The 24,074-nt window shown below is 45.0% G+C and overlaps 1 protein-coding gene across 1 annotated transcript in view; it reads left to right on the plus strand.

Moving 5' to 3' along the window:
* Positions 1 to 24,074, plus strand: part of ROGDI (rogdi atypical leucine zipper) — a 397,000-nt gene that overhangs the window by 137,895 nt on the left and 235,031 nt on the right. The window contains exons 2-3 of the mRNA XM_078662917.1: positions 3,341 to 3,412; positions 21,931 to 22,013. Of these exons, the coding sequence (XP_078519043.1) occupies positions 3,341 to 3,412; positions 21,931 to 22,013 (155 nt within the window). The remainder of the gene's footprint in view (positions 1 to 3,340; positions 3,413 to 21,930; positions 22,014 to 24,074) is intronic.

Here is a 24,074-nt window from a genome sequence, read left to right on the forward strand (position 1 = left end):
TGCCTAAGATATGGCAGGCCATCCTCCACAGTAAGCAGCCCAATGGCATGCAACATTAAGGGGATATGCAACAGTGGCAAAAATACAAAGCACTTATGCCCATTTTGATTTACATTTGCACCGGCCATTTCTTGACTTATTATTATATTAATGGCACCCCTTCTTACATAGGTTCAGTAAATTTGACCTTTTGTCCGGAATCTGTGAACTGAATTTTAACTCTTTTTCCTGATTTTTAAACAATACCAAGAATATGCCTACATGGCAGGAGGTCACCATAAAGACAACTACCTGAGCGATAGGAAACTGTCATTTACGAGACAACTTACCAACACATCAAATCTTCTCAGCCATTGAAGAGGCATGAGCTGTCTTTTAAAACAAATTGTACAGCACTTACAAAACAGTCAAAATTGAGGCACCATCAACAATCACCTAAACCATACTTACAAGGACCGGCCGTGAATGCAGCTGCATGTCCGCACCCAGTTGATAATCTTTTAACAAATGTAGTTTGTCCTTACAATTGGCACTTCCTTGTCACATAACACTCTGTCCACAGTTAAACACATTGACGGAGTCATCTAGGAGTGTTCATTTGTAAGGCACGCTAGGATTGGAGCATTGATGGCATCGCTACCAATCCTAGTGAGCCTTGCAAAACTTACAATCGCTGATTGGGTATGGAATCCGCATGTTTGTTTGTCTGCTGCTGAGTAAGTCCTTTACAGTCTGCGGGCACAGTTTAGGTGAAGATCGGTTTAATTGGAGTTCCGTCTTATATGAATTTGTTACGGACCGGGCGGCGATGGGCTGATTTGGGTTGTGCAGGCTAAGGTGATGCCCCTTGCTGTTTTCCATTGAGAAGGAAGAAGGAGACTGGAGTAGCGCGGAATAGGGACCTAGATGAGCGAGTTATAGTTGGACACTGTATAGTCTGTTCACGTCTGGGAGCTTTTTTGACAGCAGCCGTACCTCGCACCAAACAAATAAGCGTTTCAAACATTAACCGACACTGGTTAGTGGATGTGAGCGAGGGAGAGCAGAGCCAGCGCCTATGCATTAGCGGTCTAGTGAACATTTTGCCAGTGGTTAAAGTAGGGATCTGAGGGCACGACGTGCGCGCGTGCCTCCCGCTGAAAGGAGGCAGCAGGGGGCGGGGGCCGGTGCCTGTTTCCCTTGTGGGACCGTGCAGGAACCATCTGTTAATTACTAACAGATGGTTTTGAAAGCTCGCTCCAGCGAGGGAATCGCCAAACATGCACGCGCTGCAATGCAATACGTGCACGTTTTTGGCAAAAAGCTGAACCGATTTCTAAAGGTCTTTTCCTCTACAGCGCATGCGCGCTGCGTAGGCGAGACCTAAAAGGGGGGGGGGAGGAAGGAGAAAGGAGTTAAACAAGAACAGGCAAAAGCAGGAGAAAGCTGTCCGATAACCCGGGAGGAAGCAAGGCAGTGCAGCAGCACATGGGGAGCTAGGCCGAGGGCCTGCTCTGTTGTTGGGTTTGTCTCTTCCCTGAAGCATCGCCCTTTTACAATACTTTTGCTTCTCTTACTTGTATCCTGCCTCTGCTCACATTTATGGAACTGCTTTTTTATTTTTTATTGAGCACTCCATGAGAGTGCTTGTGTTTCTGGTTTTCTCGCTTGTCCTGCCTCCCCTTCCCTATAATACCCGCCTCCATTGCTTTCCTTTCATAAGCCCATCAAACCACTCCACAATTGCTTCCCTATCCCTTGCAGTCCTTGAAAAAAAATACCTTTCATTTCTATTATAAGGGAGCTTAGTATCTGCCATTTGCTACCAAATTCAAAAATCTCTTTCACTTGCTTCTGTTGCTCCCTCACTTCATTGCTTTCCCCATCCGCTCTGCCTGTTGTGCATCTGCTCCTCTCCCTCGTGGTCCTAAAAAAGAAAAATATTTTGTTGTTTTTTGGAGGGCCTCGCAGCTGTTACTTGCAGTTTGCTACACTGCAGTGTGAACAGTTCTTTTGCTCGTGTATTTTAAATTTAAAAAAATATATATATTTTACTTTTTTTCTTTTAAATAAATTATTTACTCATCCAGGTGGCGCCTGATACCTTGGAGAGGTAAAAAAAAACCACACAAAATAATGCTCCTGCATCATTCTTTGGCGCAAGCATGCATCGTGATGCATAATCATGCATTCGCACACATGTGCTCACATGGAAGGATATGGCAGTCAGCGGTGCAGAGTCATTGCACTTCTTCTGTTTTTCCCTTTTTTGTTGATGTTGCACATGATCTGCTTTTTGTCAGTATTGCACAGTGATGGCACAAAAATTGGCCAAGCCAATAGGTCAACTAAGTGAGACCTATTGGCTTTGCTAAGTTTGTTTTTCTGAGCCATCTACTAAGGCAGAAAGGTCACTGGTGGAGAACTGTTACAGGAAAAAACACTAATTTCCTCCCATTGCATGCGAGTTGGGTCAAGGAAGTCTTCCCCCTGATGTTCCTGGATATCTTCAATGTGCTCTCCCTCTGTGGTTCTCCATATCCAGTATTGCAGGTTGCTATATTTCCTCCCTGCAGTGGGCTTGGACTGGTAACTGAAGCCCCACTCTACCTCCCTCCAGGTCGGTACCTTAGAGTAGCAACAGACAGTCAAGCGACTAATACATTTGTTATGAAATGCTCACCTTGTTAAGTGAGTCCAGATTCCAGAGTATATCTCCTGTTTTCAGGTAGGGTTTTGAGGGTTTCAATTTTCTGTGCCCCTATGATGGACTTTGTCTCAGGTTTTCCTTCACTTTCCCAGTAAGATCCTTCAACTCTATCAGTTTCTTGGCACATGAGTCATGGGCCACAGTGTCCATTCTTCCTTTCTTTGAAGCCAAATGTCCCTGTCAGTGTTCCCCTCCATAACCACCTTCTCTTCTCCACAGTTGAGTGTTAGGCTTCAGCTATGTAGCTTCCACTGCTTTCAACCTGGTATTTCCTGGCAACTGTCCAGCACTCCGGTCTTTCCTCGGTTTCAGGGCTGACATTACTCCAAAGCTCATTGCTTTGCTCATACTCTTCATAAATCGATGTTTTGGCCTCGATCATTTCTTCCAGTGATAACAGCATCAGATTTGTGGGCCTACGGCGGAACCTTATGGAGTCCGTCATCTGCAGGTGAAGAGCCAAAGTGGCCCTTGAAGGCGGGAGAGGGTATACAGCCCTGTGACCAGAAGCTGACAGAAAAAAGGTACTGGGTTTAATGTTGATTAAACCTGAACCTAAGCAATCCATTTCTGTAGTGCAGGTGACATATGTATTGTTTTTCTTACATTACAGAATACCGTTAATCTTTACTCTCCCGTTTGTGATTGTAGGAGGAGGAGTTCAAGTGGCTGTTGCGTGAAGAGGTGCATGTTGTCTTGAAGCAGTTACAGGAGATTCTGAAGGTAAGTAGCAGTTCGGTTCATTCCCAGGTATCTTTGGTACCTAATAGTGCAGTATCCACTGTTTGCTCGTCTCTCAGAAGGACAAGAAGCAGGGAAGCAATGATTGTTGTGTACACAGATTATAATCGTTCGCTCTTATTTGTATAGAATACATGGGATTCTGTAATCCCCATATAAGCGGCAGTCTCTTAATTTCTTTACAATACATGGGATTCCGCAATTCCTAAATAAAAGCCAGTCTATAATTTGTTGTTATCGGCGACTAGTGACGCACTCTGTCGCAGTTTTTTTAATTATCTTTAAAAAAAGACTTCCGAACTCTACTGTTATAAGTTATTACAGTTGAGTTCTAAGATCACAATACCTGCTGCCAGGCAGTGGGTCATGGCCGCGGTCTTCTGTTCTATTTTTTAGCTTGCAATGAACAGCAGAGAAAACCGGTTTATTTTTGCCCTCATTAAATAGAGAAGCTAGAATCTTTTTGCAAGTTTCTACACATTCCAAGCTACACTAGATTTAAAAAAAAATGAATTCTGTTGAACTGGTTCTAATATCTGTTTGCAACAAATAACTAACAGATTTGTAATGTGTATCATTTTTCACCAGAGGTTTTATTTTTATTCTTCATGTTTGCAAACCTGCCCGCTCTTTCATTTGAAAGAGCTACTTTCCAAAGTTTTAAGTGGTTTTTGGGAGCGGTGATGGTGTGACCATCAATCAAAAACTCCGGATTCATAAAGCGAGGCAAATCACCGCTGGAGTTGCTAGCTGCTTTGCACGGCTCTGTTTATTCAAACAGCCAGGTCTTGATTGCTTTCCTGAATTCCTTTCCCTACCATGTATAATATGGGATAAAGTTCCCCCCACCCCCTTCCCCCCTGGCGTACACATAAGGATATTGCCAATCACCTGGAACCAAAGTTCTATTACTTTATTAAGGAGCTCGACATTTGGTTTTGTTCCGGTAAATGGTTATTAAACTCCTCAGTGACTAGCAATATCCTTATAAGGTATGGCAGGGGGTACTTTATCCTCTGTATACCATTTTTAGCAACTAGTTAGTCATCAAAATAGGGGTAGTTCCTCATAGGGCGGGTGGTCACAAGGGAAGGGACCACGTGGCTAGTACAGCTGTCGTGGGGAGACCTGTAGATCAATTCTTGATACCCTCACAGACCACTTAGGGTGTCATGCTTCATCATTGGGCGCTCCTCGTCTGTCTGTCGCTGCAATGCCTGACGGGCCTGGGGGCTCTTTACCGGAGGTCTTTTGATCCGAAAGCACCGTTTGGGTTAATGCATATGAGGGGGCCATACAAGGGGGCCATACAAGGGTGTGTCAAGTGAAAAGCGAGGAATGTCTAAAATAGACACTGATGTCCTCAAAACGATTTTTATAGTTTAAGAGTACCAGGACTAGATAAAACAGTGGTGCTATCATTGGTCTCGATGCACCTAGATAGCTGTTATGTCACTGGGTGACCAAGAGCAACATTCTCTCACCTGCTCTGTGCATGCCATAGAGCACATGCCACAGAGCATAATGGTCAGAGTGAGTCATAAGTGGCATACAGACGGAGGTGGGCCTGGCGTTCATTGTATGAAACATATACTTCAAAGGTTGATAAATTTGAACACTCGATATGTACGGAAGCAGAAATATATGTGAAAACACAGTCGCAGAGATTCCAGATAAAATTGGGTGGGCACATGGTTCTGGGAAAAATTGTTTTTTTCAGAATGTATTTATTTATTTATTTTTTACATTTCTAGAGCGCACTGTTACCCGGAGGTGTCCTGGCGCTAACAGATTAAACTGGTGTGGGTAAAGTGCTTTAATGAGTGAAGAGCCAAGTCTTCAGTGCTTTTCTGAAGGATAACAGATCGGGCAATTGTCTAATGTAGAGGGGTAGTTTGTTCCAGGCTACTGCTGCGCCTAAGGAAAAGCACCTGCCTCCCCATCTTGCTTTCTTGACTCTGGGGACTGATACCAATGCCTGCTGCCCAGATCTGAGGGATCTTGCCGGCTTGTACCAGAAAAATAATTCCTTCATGCATCTAGGGCCCAGATCGTGCACTGCTTTAAAGACAACACAGAGCGCCTTGAAAGTAATTAGTTTCCGCACTGGCAACCAGTGAAGTTTTGCCAGGTCCTGAGCCACCGATGCGAACTTAGGTGTATCTGTTATCAGGCGTGCGGCTGCATTCTGTAGGATCTGGAGTTTATTTAGTACGCCGACTTGGGCGTTCAGCATAAGGTTGTTACAGTAATTTAGCCGAGATAGAATTAGACCGGTGACCACTGTTTTTCTATGCTCTTGCTCCAAAAATGGTAGCACTTTCCTAATTGTTTTAAGGAGAAAATGCGTGGATGAGACAAGAGCATTGATCTGAGGTTTAAAAGATAATGAGTCATCCACCAAAATGCCGAGATTTTTCACCTTAGTCACTGGGGCGGGCAGAGTTCCCATTTCTTCAGGCCACCATCTCGGGGACCAGAAGTTATCTTTGGAGCCAAAGAGACTATATGTAGAGAAGCTGATGGAATATGGCATGTGAGGAGTTGAGTAGGATGGTGGAGCAGAGTTGCATAGGGCATTTCAAAATTGAGCTTGTGCTTTTTTTTGTTGTAAAACAACCCATCCAACTTAATGGAAGTAAAATGTGGTAGGTGATTGTTTGGGCAGGTTAAATAATATCTGGGTTACCTTGCTGCATGGTGATTAAGCATGTAAGAGAAAGTTAACAAGTAAACATTTTACGTATTTAGCTTACTCATTGCCAGAATATTTATCATTGACTAGGCTGCCTGCGAGGGAAAATGCTAGGCAGAGTGCAAATCTGTTATCCTTGTAAACCTTGTTGTATGGGACCCTTTCAAGTATCTTAATACAGTCAATTATAGTTTTTAAGCCTTTTTTTTGGGCTATTTGGGGTAGTGCGCACTTAGGCCCCTGTAACGTTTTGACCACATAGGGTATCTACCCCAAATTTGCATCCTTTTCTTCCAACATCATGGGGATTCTAAAGGTACCCAGGGTTTGTGGATTCCCCTGGAGGGGTCCCAGAAATTAGACCAAATACAGCTAAATTTTGTATTTTTGGAGAAAAATGGGAAAAAAGTGCTGCAAATGAAAGCGTCTGGATTTTTCCCTGCAAATGGTATCAAAAAAGGGTTTGTGGGGCTGAAATCGCAATTTTCCCAGCTTTTAGGGTATGACAAATTTTTGTCAGAAAACCAATATTTTTTACACAGTTTTGGCATTTTTCTGGGACATAGCCTATTTTTTGTGCTTTCAACCTCCTTCCAGTTAATGATAGAAATGAGTATGAAAGATATAATGAATCCTGGAAAGCTATACATTTTACAAAAGTAGATAGACAAATGCTGAATCCAGCAGGGGGCTATTTGTGTAAATCCATCAAGGTTTCTTTATAGAAACTAAGTTAAATATAGGAAAAATTGAAAATTAGTAGAAAAACAGTCTTTTGTGTCAACGTTTTCACCTGTAACTTATTATTACGATTGCTCTTTGAAAGCATTATACAGTTACATCCACTGGACCTTACTGGTTGTGGGATTATATAGGACGTGTAGGTTCACCAAGAACCAGACGAACCCAGAGCAAGAAACTGAGCAGCATCTTGCTATGGTTTTTTATTATGTACCGGGGTATATAGCAATTATTCTGGGAAAATGTATATATGGAAAATTCGGTATGAAAGATTCCTATGTATTTCTGAAATGGGAACAAAATATAGACTTTATTAACAGTATATATTTGCACATTTCCGAAATTGGGAATACTCGTACTAGCATGAGAATTATCGGTCATTTTTCAAAATGACTTCTTTTTTACACATGGTCTCTTATTTGGAGGGCAGAAATGCATCAGTCAATGGGTAATAACAGTTGCTTTGCAAATCTGAATTACCCTAAGTCTCCCGATAAAAATGGTACCTCACTTATGTGGGTAGGCATAGTGCCCACGACAGGAAACGGCTCAAAACCCAACTTGAACACACCACATTTTCACAAAGAAAAATTACCCTTTTTTTTTAAAAGTGCCTAGCTGTAGTTTTTGTACCCTAGCTCTGTCGGAAACCTAGCAAACCTATACTTGTTTGAAAACTAGACACCCAGGGGTGACTTGACTGGTTCCCACCAGGTTCTGTTACCCAGAATCCCTTGCAAACCTAAAGAATTGTCAAAAAAACACCTTTTCCTCACATTTCTGTGGTGGAAAGTTCTGGAATCTGCGTGAATCCACTAATTTCCACCCACCCTGCGTTCCCCCAGGTCTCCCGATAATGGTACCTCACTCCTGTGGGTGGGTCAAGGACCCGCAACAGGCAAGGGCCCAAAACCTGAGGCGACATCAAAATTACCTATCACAAACCAACCTGGTTTTGCAAGGGGGTGTTCCATGAGTTTTTGGCCCGGGGCTCAGCGGCTATCTAGGGAAACCTATCAAACCCACACATTTCTATTGGGCCATTTCCTGTTGCAGCCACTATGCCTACCCACACAAGTGAGGTACCATTTTAATCGGGAGAACTGGGGGAATGCTGGATGGGAGGAAATTTGTAGATACACGCAGATTCCAGAACTTTCCCACACAGATTTTTTTTTTTTTTTTTGTCCTCATTTGTGCATTATAGTTAGTAAGGAGTTGTCGGGGCCCCAATATATCGTTGTCCTTTGCTTTCACTGCCATGGTTCTGGGTGTGTGGGACTAGGCAGTACCTCTGTAGAGCTTTGGAGATAAAAGGGTCCCCTTATTTCCATTACTTTGTTGAAGGATTTACTGAGTGGGGGAGCTAGCCATTCTGGCTACTCTTGCAGGCCTTCTCCTGGCTTTCCAATGCTCACACATAATCATTGGACTGTGGTAAAACAGGTTTGAGCCGGTCCATCTATCAAGCATTAATCATAGTATTTACCCCAAAGCTCTCTAGGTATTCCCAATTGATAGTTTTCCCAAATCTCCCAAAATTTGAGTTTTCTACCAGGTGTTTTCCTTTTATCTAGTTTGTATATTCTTAATATTGAAGCCAACCATTCTCTATGTAACGGGGGCACTAGGCTGACCCATTTCACACAAATCTCTCTTCTAAGACATTTGAACTTATTACCCCAAAAATGATTAGGTCCATACTTGCATTCAGGTGTCTTCCTAGTACCTCATCCAATGTCTTACTCACATCATTCCAGAAACCATCGAGAAGGGGGCACTGCAGAAACATGTGGAGGTCGTCTGCCTTTTCCAGTCCGCATTTCGGGCAAACCTTCACTGATGCCCCAATAAATTTGGAAAGCTTTTTCGTAGTCCAATAGGCTCCTTGAGACGTAAATAAATAGTTCCTCTTTAGGGCAGCCGATGTAACAATTGACCAGCATTTACTCATAGATACTTGCCATTGGTTATTTAACTCCAGCATCGGCAGATCTTTCCCCCATATTTTCTCTGGTATCCGGAATTCTTCCGACCCTGCTAAGATCAAGGCCCAGTACCAATACGAGATTTCTTTGTGGATAGTATCCTTTTTCAGCATTGCCTTTTCCAAAGTTATGTTCCCTGATCTAACTTCTTTTATAGAGTTTGCCCAACTTGAAAGCTGGTAGTATTTAAATTTTGCTAGGGAAGCATTTGTTGTTGAGTATAGTATATCCCAATCCATTATTTTTTTCTGGGACAAGAGTTGCCCCCACTCTGTTATTCCTGCTGCCTTTATAGGGAGTGCTAGTTTGTCTTTAAGACATTCGGGAGTGCCTGGTGAATCCCATATTGGGGCCAAATCACTGTAGTAAGGGATATCTAGAGAACATCTTATGCCATACCATAATTTAGCAGCTGACTTCAACATCTTTAATTTAATTTTTTTGAAAAATTTCAGCTGCCCGAATTTGTATAAGAAATGGCTGGTTTTATTGGTCATTATTTGGAGATATTGCGGGTAGTTTTCAAATGTGCTTAGCAATTTCCTGCTTGATTTAAATTGGAAGGCTCTACAATACTCCGGAAGATCAGCAAGGGCCCAAAACCTGAGGCGACTTTACCTATCACAAACCAACCTGGTTTTGCAAGGGGGTGTTCCATGAGTTTTTGGCCCGGGGCTCAGCGGCTATCTAGGGAAACCTATCAAACCCACACATTTCTGTTGGGCCATTTCCTGTTGCAGCCACTATGCCTACCCACACAAGTGAGGTACCACTTTAATCGGGAGAACTGGGGGAATGCTGGATGGGAGGAAATTTGTAGATACACGCAGATTCCAGAACTTTCCCACACAGAAATTTTAGGAACAAATCATTTTTTCAGTGAAATTTGAGGTTTGCCGGGGATTCTGGGTAGGAGAATGTTGGGGACCCACGCAAGCCATACCTCGCTGGAATCCCCCGGGTGTCTTGTTTTCAGAAATGTGTGGGTTTGGTTGGTTTCCCTAGAAAGCTGCAGAGCACGGGGCCAAAAACCCAGGTGCCCCCCTTTGCAAAACCAGGTCGTTTTGATATGGTCAATTTTGATGTTAACTCAATACGTTTTGGGCCCTTGCCTGTTGTGGGTACTTAGGCCTCCCACACGACTGAGGCACCATTTTTTTCGGGAGACCCTGGGGAACACTGGATGGTAGGAAATTTGTGTCAGCCCGGTGATGCCACCACTTTCCCACACAAAAATATGTGGAAAAAGTTTTTTTCTTTTTTCAGCTAAATTTGAGGTTTGCAGGGGATTCTGGGTAAGAAAACATTGGGGAATCCATGCAAGCCACACCTCCCTGAAATCCCCCGGGTGTCTAGTTTTCAGAAATGTGTGGGTTTGGTGGGTTTCAGTAGCTGGCCGCCGAGCATGGGCCAAAAAACCCAGGTGAACCCTCTTGTAAAACCAGGTTGTTTCGTAATAGGCAAATTTGTTGTCGCCTCAGTACGTTTTGGGCCCTTGCCTGTCGCGGGTAATTGGGCCTCCCACGCGAGTGAGGTACCATTTCTATTGGGATACTTGGAGAAAGGCGGGGGTGGAAAATTTGTTTCTTTCTGCAGTGTGACAATTGTGGCACAATAATGCAAGGAAAATGTGACAGACATTTTGAGGTTTGCAGGACATTCTGGGTAAGATAACTTGTTGGTATCCACAAAAGAGACATCACCATGTACTCCCATGGGTGTTTAGTTTACGACTATATCTACAGTTGGTAGGTTATTCTTAGATGAAATATACACCTTGGCAGAGAGACTGAAAAGACAAAGATTACTGTACAGCCATTTATTCCTCAAGCACACACACATACTGGTTGGATCTGGCACGAGGGCGAGTGATGGTTCAGTATATAAATTTCTATTAACAAGAGATTTCACAAAAATGAAATGCACTGTCAATAATTAAAAGGAAAAAAACTGAACCAGTGACTCGCAGCTCTTGAGCTGTAAACCCACGGCAAGGCACCAAGCGCTTTACAGGTCATTCACACACCTTTTATACGTGATCCACACAAGACCATTCACACCACGATGCATGAAACCAACAAATTACAACACTCACAAAAAGGGACAAGGCACACCTTGCTTGAGAATGACAGAAAAGACAAATATTTATGCAAAACCACTTATTCTTCAAGCGCACAGACGTACTGGTTGGATTTGGCACAAGGGTGAATGATGGTGCAGTTTATATAGTTGTTTTAACCAGAGATTTCACACAAATGAAATGCACTGTTAATAATTGAAAGGACGAGAAACTGAACCATTTACTCGCAGCTCGTGAGCTGTAAAGCCACGACAAGGCACCAACCGCTTTACAGGCCATTCATACTCCTTTCATACGTGTGACACATACAAAACCATTCACACCGCCAGCCGCGGGCCCAGCACATTACAACACTCACACCAGCAGACCGCACCATTCAAGGGCTCATCACTTTTACCCGCCCACATTCCTGACACAGCAACCACACCAGCTCATGGATTGCATGGAGTGGCTTTTAGCTAGCAGTGTGTGTAGTGACCAGCAGCAAGTCACTATTCACACACCGACACCCAAGTGCCCGTCTACGCACCCTGCCAGCCAAGCGCCCGTCTACGCACCCTGCCAGCCAAGCGCCCGTCTACGCACCCTGCCAGCCAAGCGCCCGTCTACGCACCCTGCCAGCCAAGCGCCCGTCCACGCACACTGCCAGCCAAGCGCTAGTCCACACACACTGCCAGCCAAGCGCTAGTCCACACGCTAGTTGCTAAATTGAAGAGATGGATGGCCAACTTCTTATACCTAATGTAAGCCTTACGAATAGCAGTGTAAGGTTCCAACCTCTGATCTACTCTATCAACACCACCCATTATTGTAGTCTAAAATGCACACAGGTTTGCGCACTTCAGCAATCTGACCCCAAACAGCCACAGCTGAAGTACTCTCATGTACACATCCCTCCTGTCCACAAATTTCACAGCTAGTAGTTCATCACTACGCAAGGAACTGCACTGTCCCCTCTGAAGTTTTTTGCAAACAAGCTCTTTTGGATAACCTTTACGGTTAGAGCGGATTGTGCCACAAGCAAAAGTGTCCACTTTGAACAATTCCTTTAACAATTGCACAGCATTGTAGAAGTTATCAAAGTACAAATAGTGGCCTCTGTTAATCAGTCCTCTAGCAAGATCCCACACAATTTTCTCTGAAACTCCAAAAGTGGACTGACAACCAGAGGGTCAATAGTGGAATCCCTACCAGTGTACACACGGAAATTAAAAACATATCCTGTCCTACTCTGAGACAACATATACAGCTTAATTCCATAACTTGCCCACTTGCTAGGAATGTACTGCCTAAAAACCAAACAGCCCTTGAACAGGACCAAATAGATATTTATTTCCCTGGAGTATAGATCTCTGAAAATCCATCTACAAAGTGATCAAGAACAGGCCAAATCTTAAAAAGACGGTCACAGTCAGGGTGATCTCGTGGCAACGCCAAAGCATTATCAACAAAATGCAGCATCTCAAGCAAAAGTAAATACTGATCACGAGTCATAATTGCAGGAAATATGGCCGTTGCCATCAAGGGACTGGTAGACCAATAGGAAGCCATGGACGGCTTCCTTATCAAACCCATCAATAAAGTCAAACCCAAAAACTTCTTCATCTCTTCCAGATTTGTGGGAGTTCACTGGGTAGCTCTAGAGTGGGGCCTAAGTCTGCCACTGTTGTCCCTCACAAACTGTTAAGCATACAAACTAGTCTGCTCAACAACCTCACCCAAAAATACATCATCCATAAACAACTGAAAAAACTGTATAGGCAAAAAAAATTCACAATCCACTCTACACCCTGCATCACCACTGAAGGCAGGCAACACCGGCTGCACCATGTTTGGAACAACCTAGCGTCCAACACTTCCAGTAGGAAGCCTAGCAGCCTCCGGCTGCAATTCAGATGCCTCTTGCACCATCGGCACAGCAGTGGCCTCCTCTAAAAAGGCACTTCATCTGCACCGAGAGTAGCTTCATCCGCACCGAGAGTAGCTTCATCCGCACCGAGAGTAGCTTCATCCGCACCGAGAGTAGCTTCATCCGCACCGAGAGTAGCTTCATCCGCACCGAGAGTAGCTTCATCCGCACCGAGAGTAGCTTCATCCGCACCGAGAGTAGCTTCATCCGCACCGAGAGTAGCTTCATCCGCACCGAGAGTAGCTTCATCCACACCGAGAGTAGCTTCATCCACACCGAGAGTAGCTTCATCCACACCGAGAGTAGCTTCATCCACACCGAGAGTAGCTTCATCCACACAGAGAGTAGCTTCATCCGCACTGAGAGTAGCTTCATCATCCGATGATTCCATGTGGAAAGGAAACTCACTGCCTGAATCTTCCCCTCTCTCCTCTCCCTCAGACGCACTGTCAGTTTCATAATCCTGCTCAGAGGAAGATTCAAGAAGCATACCAACCACCTGCTGAGCAGTCATTCTATGGCTAGCCATAATGCTTACTAATAAAGGTAACTTGTCAAACAAGTCAACAACAACATTCATACATGACAATAATACTCATTTGGAGTAAACGCAACAAAAATGTTATTACGCAAAACTGCAGAACAACCATTGTCGAAACCATTGTCGAAACCGCAAACAGGAATCAAAAGCTTTACACTGGAATAAAAAGGAGAAAAAAAACATTACAATAACACATTAAAATAATGCACCAGTCCACACACAATCCACCAGCTAAGCTAAGGGGTAGGTGGGCCTAAGAGTATAAATAAAATATTCACACCTGTAAAAGGTAAGCAACCCTTGCCCTTGAGGCCACTCCCCAACACAAAAATTAAAAAAACCCTGTCGACTAGTGGCTTCAGCCCCCCCGTGGGGGCCGATGGGACTAAAAAAGAAAGAAATGGCCACAATCATCCTCCCATAAAGGGGAGCGACCCTTGCCCAAGGGGCCCCTCCCCACAAACAAACCCCTGGTGGTCTAGTGGTCCCCAACATGACAAGCCCCAACCCCCAAAGGAGAGTGACGCTTGTCCAAGGGGTCAATCTCCCTTCAAAAAATCTCACACCCCTCACCTTCACACACCCTCACACACCCTCGCACTCGCCCTCACTCGCCCTCACCAGCATAGCATAACAAAACATAGCGTAGCATAACAAAACACAGCATAGCATAGCGTAACAAAAAAAAGCATAGGATAGCAAAACATAGCATAGCATAACAAAAAAAAGCATAGGATAGCAAAACATAGCATAGCATAACACAACAAAGCATAGGATAGGAAAACAAAACATAGCAAAGCATAGCAAATCACAACAAAGCATAGCATAACAAAACAAAGCATAACATGACATAGCATAGCAAAACATAGCATGGTATAAAAATACTTAGCATGGCATAACAAAACACAACGAAACATAGCAGAACATAGCAAAACATAGCATAACATAACGAAACAAAGCATAACAAAACATAGCAAAACAAAACACAACAAACCATAGCATAGCAGAACAAAACATAGCATACATAACAAAACATAGCATAGCATAATAAACAAAGCTTAGCATAGCATAACAAAACATAGCATAACAAAACATAGCATAGCAGAACAAAGCATAGCATGGCAAACCACAACAAAACATAGCATAGTGTAACAAAACAAAGCATAGGATAGCACAACTAAACATAGCATAGCATAACAAAACAAAGTATAGGATAGCAAAACAAAACATAGCATAACACAACAAAACATAGCATAACAAAAGACAACCCATAGCATAGCTTAACAAAACATAGCATAGCTTAACAAAACACAACAAAACATAGCATAGCAAAACAAAACATATAATAGCATAGCAAAGCATCGCATACCAAACACATCAAAATATAGCATAGCATAACAAAACATGGCATAGCAAAACAAAGCATAGCATAATAAACCAACAAAATATAGCATATCATAACAAAACATAGCATAACAAAGCATAGCATAGCAAAATATAGCATAGCATAACAAAACATAGCATAGCATAGCATAACAAAACACAGCATAGCATAACAAATCAAAACATAGGATAGCAAAACATAGCATAGCATAACAAAACATAGGATAGCAAAACAAAACATAGCATAGCATACAGCATCACTCAGCACCACCACAACATCACTCCGGGGCACCACAACATCACTATGTGCTACCACAGCATCACTGAACGCCACAGCATCACTCGTTCGCCATCACATCACTCCGCGCCACCACTGCATCAATCTGTGCAACCATTATTCAACAACTTGTTCAAATATGTTCTCTCAATGTTTCAAGCTTTATTACAAATGTAACAAAAATATGTTAATATTTCACTTCTGTTCTTGGATTTTCGTCACAATAAAATACACTGAACATAATCTTCACAAAAGTTATTTACAAAAGTTTAAGCTATTGCCATTATAAATTACAATAACTTTTATTTAAGTATTATTAAAAAAAATTAAAAGCCATTGTTTGTAATATCAATACATGTAAGTCACGTAAATACAACACATATTGGATTACAAATGCTATAGGTGTCACATTTGCGAAAGTTATAACTATTGGCATTGTAAATGACACAGCTATTAATTTCGCTATTTTCAAAAACAAAACATAAATAAAAAATGTGTCATTTACAATACCAATGGCTAAAACTTTCTTAATGCGAGACCTATTTCATTGCAAATGCTTGTTTAAACTTGCTGTTAAGTAAACGATAAACTTTCTTCCAAAACAACGATTTCCTACGCTGAAGGGGCGAGAGAAGCAAAGGGCAGAGCTCTGGCAGTTGCACCGTCAGGGCTCTGTTCAACTCTTTTTTAGCCGTCCCCTGCTGCTGGAGAGAGGCTAATATTTTTTTCCACTGTAGAGCAAAGGCTGCTGGCTTATATTGCTTGCGATGATTATACGTTGAGTAAAAATATAGTAGGGTGTTCATGACGAGTTCCCAGTTAGTAATCGGGCATTGATCATGAAGATTTCACCAATTGTAGGATGCGTACCACAAAAATTCTATCATTTTGAATGTACACTCTGTCCATTAAATCCCCCTGAGTTTGATTGTCTCAGGTTGCCACGCAGAGTATTTCTGGGCTTAAGCTTGAGACCAGTAGTAGCCACATCAATGACCTGCAGGCGATGGTCAGTTTCTAAGTTGTCATCTATTCTAAATGTACCTATGAAAGCAAAGAGGGATACCAATGCGACTGGGAAATCAATAGTAGAGCTTGTAGTCCATGTGTGATAGGCCCATGCCGGTGTTTCATCAGTGTGGAATCGCCCATTTAAGATTCTCAGACTGAGTGCCTCAGCTTCCTTCATAATAGATTAACCCTTGAAGTCCCTGCGCCTTGTTTGGAATACACCAAAAGAAATCTGTTGAAGTGAGAAGTCCTCTCCTTCCAAAACTGGCATCCGGTTCATATTGAAGTTCCCTGTTACAATGATGTTAGCTGCAGATAGCATTTGGTAAGCATACTGATCAAGTTAACTGAAATGGATTCTCTAGAGTTTCGATCTGGCTGTACATATGTGTTAATGGGTAGCAAAGAGTGGTCGGTCTCAGAATTCCAGGTTTTTTTGTAGAACTGTCCGCATTTGAGCATCTTTATTTTCAATATGCTAAATACCTATTTTTGATGAAGCAGCTATATAAACGTGCTAAACTCCCCGTGGGATTACTGTACCTCTTTATATTTGTGGCTGCATTGAAGAAGCGTAGGAAGCCTTCAAGTGGGAGGGGGCAGCCTCGACCAATTCTCCTGCAAGAAAATGATATGAAAGGAACTATGGTAGCTTACTAAATTCGGATCAGTGATTTTGTTCTGTAGACCAATAATGTTCCAGGAGTAGAGACTTAGTCAACCCAGTGGTTGAGCATTAAATGAGCGCTTAGAACGCCGTGGCTTCCTAGGAATGATGACGTACTGGTGCGAGACGGGTTAAATCTGGCTTCTTGGATTTAGGCAAGTCCGTTATAAAGTTGAATTTTTAGGGCCTGTGCTTCTGCTCCTTAAATATGCTGCATCTCGGATGTTTGACGACTGAGTACACTTGTTTACTCATTTTCTCTCTGTTCACCTCTTTATACTCTGTCCATTCTAGAGGTGGTTTGGAGTGAGGAACCGGCATATGCTGAGAAACCGCAATACCCCACATTGCAAAAGATTCTTTTCCCTGCAATATTAATCTGTTGTAGAGTTGGAGGATCAAGTTACTAGAGAGTGGTACCTTGCATTCTTCCCTATGTGAGTTAGCAATTCAGTGGTCTTGTTGTCGAAGTACTGCGATGAGCAAGTTTAGTGAGGGTGTGCAAGAACTTTAAGATGTTACCACAATTTAAAATATCACACCTCACTATAGAAGGATAACCAGGACGAAAGATTGTGCACCTACTAGCTGAATTGTCATCCAAGGTAGCCAAATTTCAGATACTTTCTCTATGCACCCGGATTCACCAGGTGACTTAGACTGTAAAGAGTGATCGCCCGGAGTAGCACCCGTGGTGGGGATGCTTGTTCCTGATTTTTCACAAGTAGCTTTTCCCTTTGGAGGTTAGGATCTGCGTCCAGGCCAAATGCAGTTGTTAATTGGACAGAAGCCTCATCTGTTCGGTCAAAGTTCACCCTATCCCCTCTTGAATTGGAGTTTGAGGGCCAGTAGCTTGTTGTGTGTGGGACTGGTGTTCCTGGGGGTAGGGAGACGAAAATGTTTTTATTTGTCTCTGGCCATACATAGCTTTTTCTTTGCCTTTTGGTCGGTGAGATACTGGTTTGACAATTCAGGGCTGCGGATACGCCAGCACACTGTTCCCGAGTTAGTATATTGTTTGGTTTTAATGATGCTGACTTAGTTGTAGGCAGTGCCAAGGGAGAGTCCACAAGGGAGCAGCCACCCACATAACATGGACTATACTGGCCCACAATGTAACCTGATCAAGATGAATCTTTGTGGCTTTTGTTGCTTTCAGATTCTTGAGACCTTGAGTGACATTTGTAGGGCGGTAATTGTCTTTGATTTCTTGTATTAGGGTGTCCCAAACCTGCAGAAGAGTACTTATTTGATCAATAATTGGTGCACAAAGGCACTCCGTTTGCTGCAGTGCAACGTCGTCTTGTGCCCTGTGGATTCGACTATTCAAATCAGCTAGTTACTGGTCAATTCCGGATACAAACATTGCAAGTGTGTTTAAGTCCACCTACAGGTCAATTCTTTTAGGTTGATAACTCTGGGCATCCACAGTTAGCTGAGATGTCCTTAATAGTGACTCCCACAGATAATTCACAGTGGCAGATCGAGTTATCTCTGCAGTTTGGAGATCAAGATGTAGCTTATGATCTGCATCAGTCAATTTGGAAAGCGTAGCCTCCAGCTTGCTTGCCCCAAGGTCTTGCTTGTAGTGCTTAGAAGAGGGCGGGTGCGCGAGAAGCTCATCTTGAGAAATAGTCTAGTGGAGATTTTTCACATTGGGAAGTCTAGAGGAGCATTTATGCCTGTCTTTGGGTGGAGAGTGTGTTCATTTTGGTTCAAGATCACATACCACATCAGCCATTAAGTAATGTCTGACTTTTGGAGGAGACCAGAGGCGTTCTTCTTAATCATTTGCTGTTTTAGTGCCCTCCTGCTGCCAGTCCTCCGCACACTCTTGTTCTGAAACCATTTGAGGGTGTGGACTCTGAACTGCCTCGAGGCTGTATCTGTTTCTGTTGTTTCCTTTATTATTTTTAAATAATTATTTTTATTAAACAATACAATCAACAAATTACACACATCAGGTGGCATATTTATGAGTCTTCAATATTCTACCTTGACATTCCATACATTATAAAACATGTACAATGATGATATCTAGCGGATCAAGGGGACTCATGCGTTTCCTCTTCTTCCTGACAAGTCGGTGGGTCACAAATATCACCTCTGTAATGATTCCAAGCCTCCCAAACCCTCCCCCATTTCCTCGGGCAACCCCTGGCAGAATAAACCGATCTTTCCCTGAACATACACCTGTCCAAATCCTCCTTCCATTTCTCAATCCGGGGCGGCTGGCTGGCTCCCCACAACTGAGCGATGTTCTGCTTAGCAATCATAAATGCCAACGTTGCCCATTGCGTTCTGTACGTATTTAGGTCCGTGGGCTCCCAGACATTTAGGAGGCATCTACAGGCCTCTGTCTGTAAATCTATCCGCAGGACCACTTGCAGCGTGCGGTGAACCTCCCCCCCTCCCCCCCAAAAAAGCCTGTACACTTTGACAGTGCCACAGTATATGTATAAAAGTCTCCAGTTCCCCGCAACCCCTCTTACATTCGCCGCCCTCTTAGCGACCCATGCGGACCAAGCAGGGCCCGTGACATGCGACCTGTGTAGTATCTTAAGCTGCACCAGCCTTAGCCTCATTTGAATTTCCACCACCCGTGGGGAAGAGACCACCTCCCGCCAGTCCTCATCATCTAGCTCCAGGCCATCCTCGGTCCAGTGCCGTCTGACAGTAACCAATGGGTCGTCCATGTTGTTTATCAACTTCTTATATAGGAGAGAGAGATGGTCTTCTCAGGAAGATGGCCATCTAGCACTCTGTCCTCAAGGGGTGAAGCGTCTGGGAGTATCGTGCCTCTGGGGCTGTGTGTGTGCAGCGTGTGTCGGACCTGAAGGTAGAGTAAGTACTCACTGTCGTTTAGGTGGTACTGCAGCTTAAGGGCTTCAAATGTATGTATTGTTCCTCTTCCCCAAAAGTCTTTGATGTGTGTGATCCCAAAGAGGTCCCATTTATCAAACCCTCTAGACATCCATAGACTTCCCAACTTTTCCGAATTCCAAAGCGGGGTAGCCAGTGTGAATTTCCCTTCCCACTTGAGGTGTCTGTTAGCTGCGTGCCACACCTGGCCGGCGTGTACCGTAGGTTCTTTGAGTGGATATCTCCGGGGCCCGGCATACAGCACTCTGGTATAATCTCCCCAGGGTAACTGCCACTAGTCCATGTCATAACCCGGATCGCCTGGGGGCCCATATATCCCGTGATTCACTGCCACCAGCTGTGTAGCCCAATAATATTTCCTTAAGTCCGGCAACCCTATACCCCCGTCATACCAGGGAAGGGTAAGTTTAGCGAAGGCAATTCGGGGTTTACCATTCCAGATTAGCTGTCTCTGTAGAGCCTCCATTTCCTTAAAATAGGACGCGGGAACCAAATCCATCGCGCTCTGAAGAGCGTACAAAAACCGGGGCAACGCCATCATCTTAAAAAGCACAGCTCTACCCAACAAGGAGATTGGGAGAGCCTTCCAGCGCACAACATCACTTCTAAATCTCGACAGGGGGGGTGCCCAGGTTGTTATTGTAACGGAGTTTCGCATCTAACGCAATGTCCTGTTGTTTCCTTTAAATCTGTCAGCTTTGGAGTGGGATGAATTCAACGGGGCAGGTTACCTTTCAACTACTGGTTTTTGGCCGGGCTGGCGTTCCTCCTTAAGGTTATGAAATCGAAGGAATGTAAAGGTTCTTAGTGGAGTTGCGAGCATGCCTGCTGCACCAGTCGACTCACTGTCCCCACTGTAGCTTAAGTTGGAGACCGAGTAAACGAAAGGGGAGGCCAGAGCAGAGGGGACCGCGATGTGTTCCAGAGTAATTAACTCTGAATAGTATACAGGTCCCCACCTTATTAAGTGCCGTACCTTCTTTTTCAGTACTCGGAGCACTAGGTACGCTCTTTGGGGAGATCGGGGTTGGGCGCCCCTGAAGTCCCTCTGTCGAGGAGGCTATTGCTTCACCAGGATCCTTTGATAAGCTAAATTTATCAGGGTTCTTTGCACATTTTTCAAACATCTTGGCCAGGGATGAAATCGGGCTTTGCCCACCTTGTGCAGTTTTAGATTTCATGTTTTTTAATATGTGAAGTGATTGAGCCCTGGTCTCGTGTTCCTAGGAGGTAGGGCCCACAGTGCTTTTCCCAGGGCTTATTCCCTACTGTAGCTTGACTGATGTATTGAAATTGTTCATGTTGAACCCTCCGTGAGATAGAAAATAGCCAGAGCCACAAACTACGCTGCAGCCGAAGGCCGTACCGTACCTGTGTGCCAAGTAGAGGCTCAGTCCACACTTCCCATTAATCCGGCTGCCCAAGCCCAGCAGATGAAGGCAGCATCCTGGATCGATGTATGACCCAGTCCTCAAGGAGCCGAGAATCGGCAGTAGCAGCACCCCTACACCTCTACACTTACGATGAATGAACCAAAAGGGAGACTTGAGAAGCCAGTGAAAGGGGGGGGGGGGGTGTAGGGACTCTACTTTGCCATTGATACCTTGGGGACCTCTTGATAAGGAAGTCAGAGACCAGACTGCGCCATGCCAGTCCAGCACCAGAACCCATGCCATTCCCCACCACGGACGCGTGCAGCTGTCCTGGCTGGGCTGTCCATGAACCTCTGCCTATCCAACCACAAACCCCCAACCACCTGCAAACCTATCTCAGGGCTGCCGCTCTACACTGGCTTCGAGGGGCTTGCAGGAGAGCTTGCCGAATGATACTATCCAAGTACCCCCCCCCCCCTTTTTTTTTTTTTACACCTAAATGTATGTTTGTCGCGTTTAGACATTTAAGTGACCTTGATAAAGAGTGAAAATATGTTGCACATTAATTACATTCGATACCTTCTGTTTTGATGTGTTGTGCAGCATGTTTTAAACGTGTGGTTGGGAGAGATCATTTTGGTGCCAGATACCAGCGAGATAAGATGATAAAGCAGAGTGACCTACTGTGTCTAGTTTCAGATGCTCGAATCCCCGAGGAAGCCATTTCAACCTCTCACCTTTTGAGGGTTAATACATTGTGTCTGAACTCTGGTAGGAAATACTAGCCTGTTGGGAGCTTTGTAAAGCGCCATGATACCTGCTCAGCTAAGGTGCGCTCTGCGATGCATAAGGCCAGATATTATTGTAAGCAGCTGTCAGTACTGACTGTGTCGATGGATTGACTCGATCGTGTGGAAATCGAATGAATGTATTCTGCTTTGTTTCTTGGCAGGAAGCATCACGGCGTTTTACGTTGCCATCCGGAGCATCTGAAGGACCAAGCAAGCAGGAAAACTTTATATTGGGTAGCTCCACGTGAGTATCTAGGCACAATAAGCCAATTTTCTATTTGCATTCAAGCAACTAACAACCTTCTTAGTCTTTTGAAATGACTAAAAACTCACCTCTCATTTCTCTCCCAAGTAATTCCTCACATGAACATGAGGCAGTTTGACTGTCAAACCACACAGTTCCTCTATCTGTACTTGATTTCCTTCTTTCACCAGCACCAGTGAGCATCGCCCCCTGCACATGGGGTATCTGAGAACATCGAGCCCTGCACATGGGGTATGTGAGAGCACCAATCCCTGCACATGCGTATCTGAGAGCATGGACCCCTGCATATGGGGTATCTGAGAGCATGGACCCCTGCATATGGGGTATCTGAGAGCATGGACCCCTGCACATGGGGTATCTGAGAGCATGGACCCCTGCACATGGGGTATCTGAGAGCATGGACCCCTGCACATGGGGTATCTGAGAGCATGGACCCCTGCATATGGGGTATCTGAGAGCATGGACCCCTGCATATGGGGTATCTGAGAGCATGGACCCCTGCACATGGGGTATCTGAGAGCACCGACCCCTGCACATGGGGTATCTGAGAGCACCGACCCCTGCACATGGGGTATCTGAGAGCACCGACCCCTACACATGTGGTATCTGAGAGCATCAACCCCAGCACATGGGGTATCTGAGAGCATGGACCCCTGCATATGGGGTATCTGAGAGCCCCGACCCCTGCACATCTGGTATCTGAGAGCCCCGACCCCTGCACATCTGGTATCTGAGAGCCCCGACCCCTGCACATCTGGTATCTGAGAGCCCCGACCCCTGCACATCTGGTATCTGAGAGCCCCGACCCCTGCACATCTGGTATCTGAGAGCACTGACCCCTGCACATCTGGTATCTGAGAGCACCGACCCCTGCACATGCGTATCTGAGAGCATCGACCCCTGCACAAGGGGTATCTGAGAGCACCAATTCCTGCACATGCGTATCTGAGAGCATGGACCCCTGCATATGGGGTATCTGAGAGCATGGACCCCTGCATATGGGGTATCTGAGAGCCCCGACCCCTGCACATCTGGTATCTGAGAGCCCCGACCCCTGCACATCTGGTATCTGAGAGCCCCGACCCCTGCACATCTGGTATCTGAGAGCACCGACCCCTGCACATGGGGTATCTGAGAACACCGACCCCTGCACATGCGGTATCTGAGAGCACCGACCCCTGCACATGCGGTATCTGAGAGCACCGACCCCTGCACATGCGGTATCTGCGAGCACCGACCCCAGCACATGCGGTATCTGCGAGCACCGACCCCTGCACATGCGGTATCTGCGAGCACCGACCCCTGCACATGCGGTATCTGCGAGCACCGACCCCTGCACATGCGGTATCTGCGAGCACCGACCCCTGTACATGCGGTATCTGAGAGCACCGACCCCTGCACATGCGGTATCTGAGAGCACCGACCCCTGCACATGCGGTATCTGAGAGCACCGACCCCTGCACATGCTTTTCTGAGAGCACCGACCCCTGCACAAGGGGTATCTGAGAGCACCGACCCCTGGGATATTGGCAAAGTAGTAGAGGAGCCTAGGCACCATGATCATCTTTGACAGGGCTACCCTCCCAATGGGCACCAAGGGTAGGGTCCGCCAGAAGCCGATTTGGCTTTTAAGCCCACAGAGGGCTCGGTAGTGATTACCCTCCAAGAGATCCTGAGGCGCATGGTAGAGTCTGATTCCTAAATAGCGCGGGGGGGCCCTGTCCATGCCAATGAGGCATCTCCCAGATGAATTTTCATGTGTGGGGTGTTTGGGTGCAGGGGGTAGATAGAGGATTTCTCCCAATTCACCCGTAATCCCTAAGCCCTCTCTAAATCTATGAGCGTGGTCCTTTTAGTGGTGAGGTCTGCTGTAAAGTCCCTGACGTAACTAAGGAGGCCATCCGCGTAAAGGGAGACCCCAGTATGTGTCCACTTCTCGCAGCCGCGCTGCCAGCGGCTCCATAGCAATGGCAAAAATGACGGGAGACAGGGGGGCACCCCTGGCGTGTACCGCACATGATCGGGAGAGGAGACCGAGCA

This window comes from Lissotriton helveticus, chromosome 10 (assembly GCF_964261635.1).
Source record: "Lissotriton helveticus chromosome 10, aLisHel1.1, whole genome shotgun sequence".
In the NCBI taxonomy this organism is placed as follows: Eukaryota; Metazoa; Chordata; class Amphibia; order Caudata; family Salamandridae; genus Lissotriton; species Lissotriton helveticus.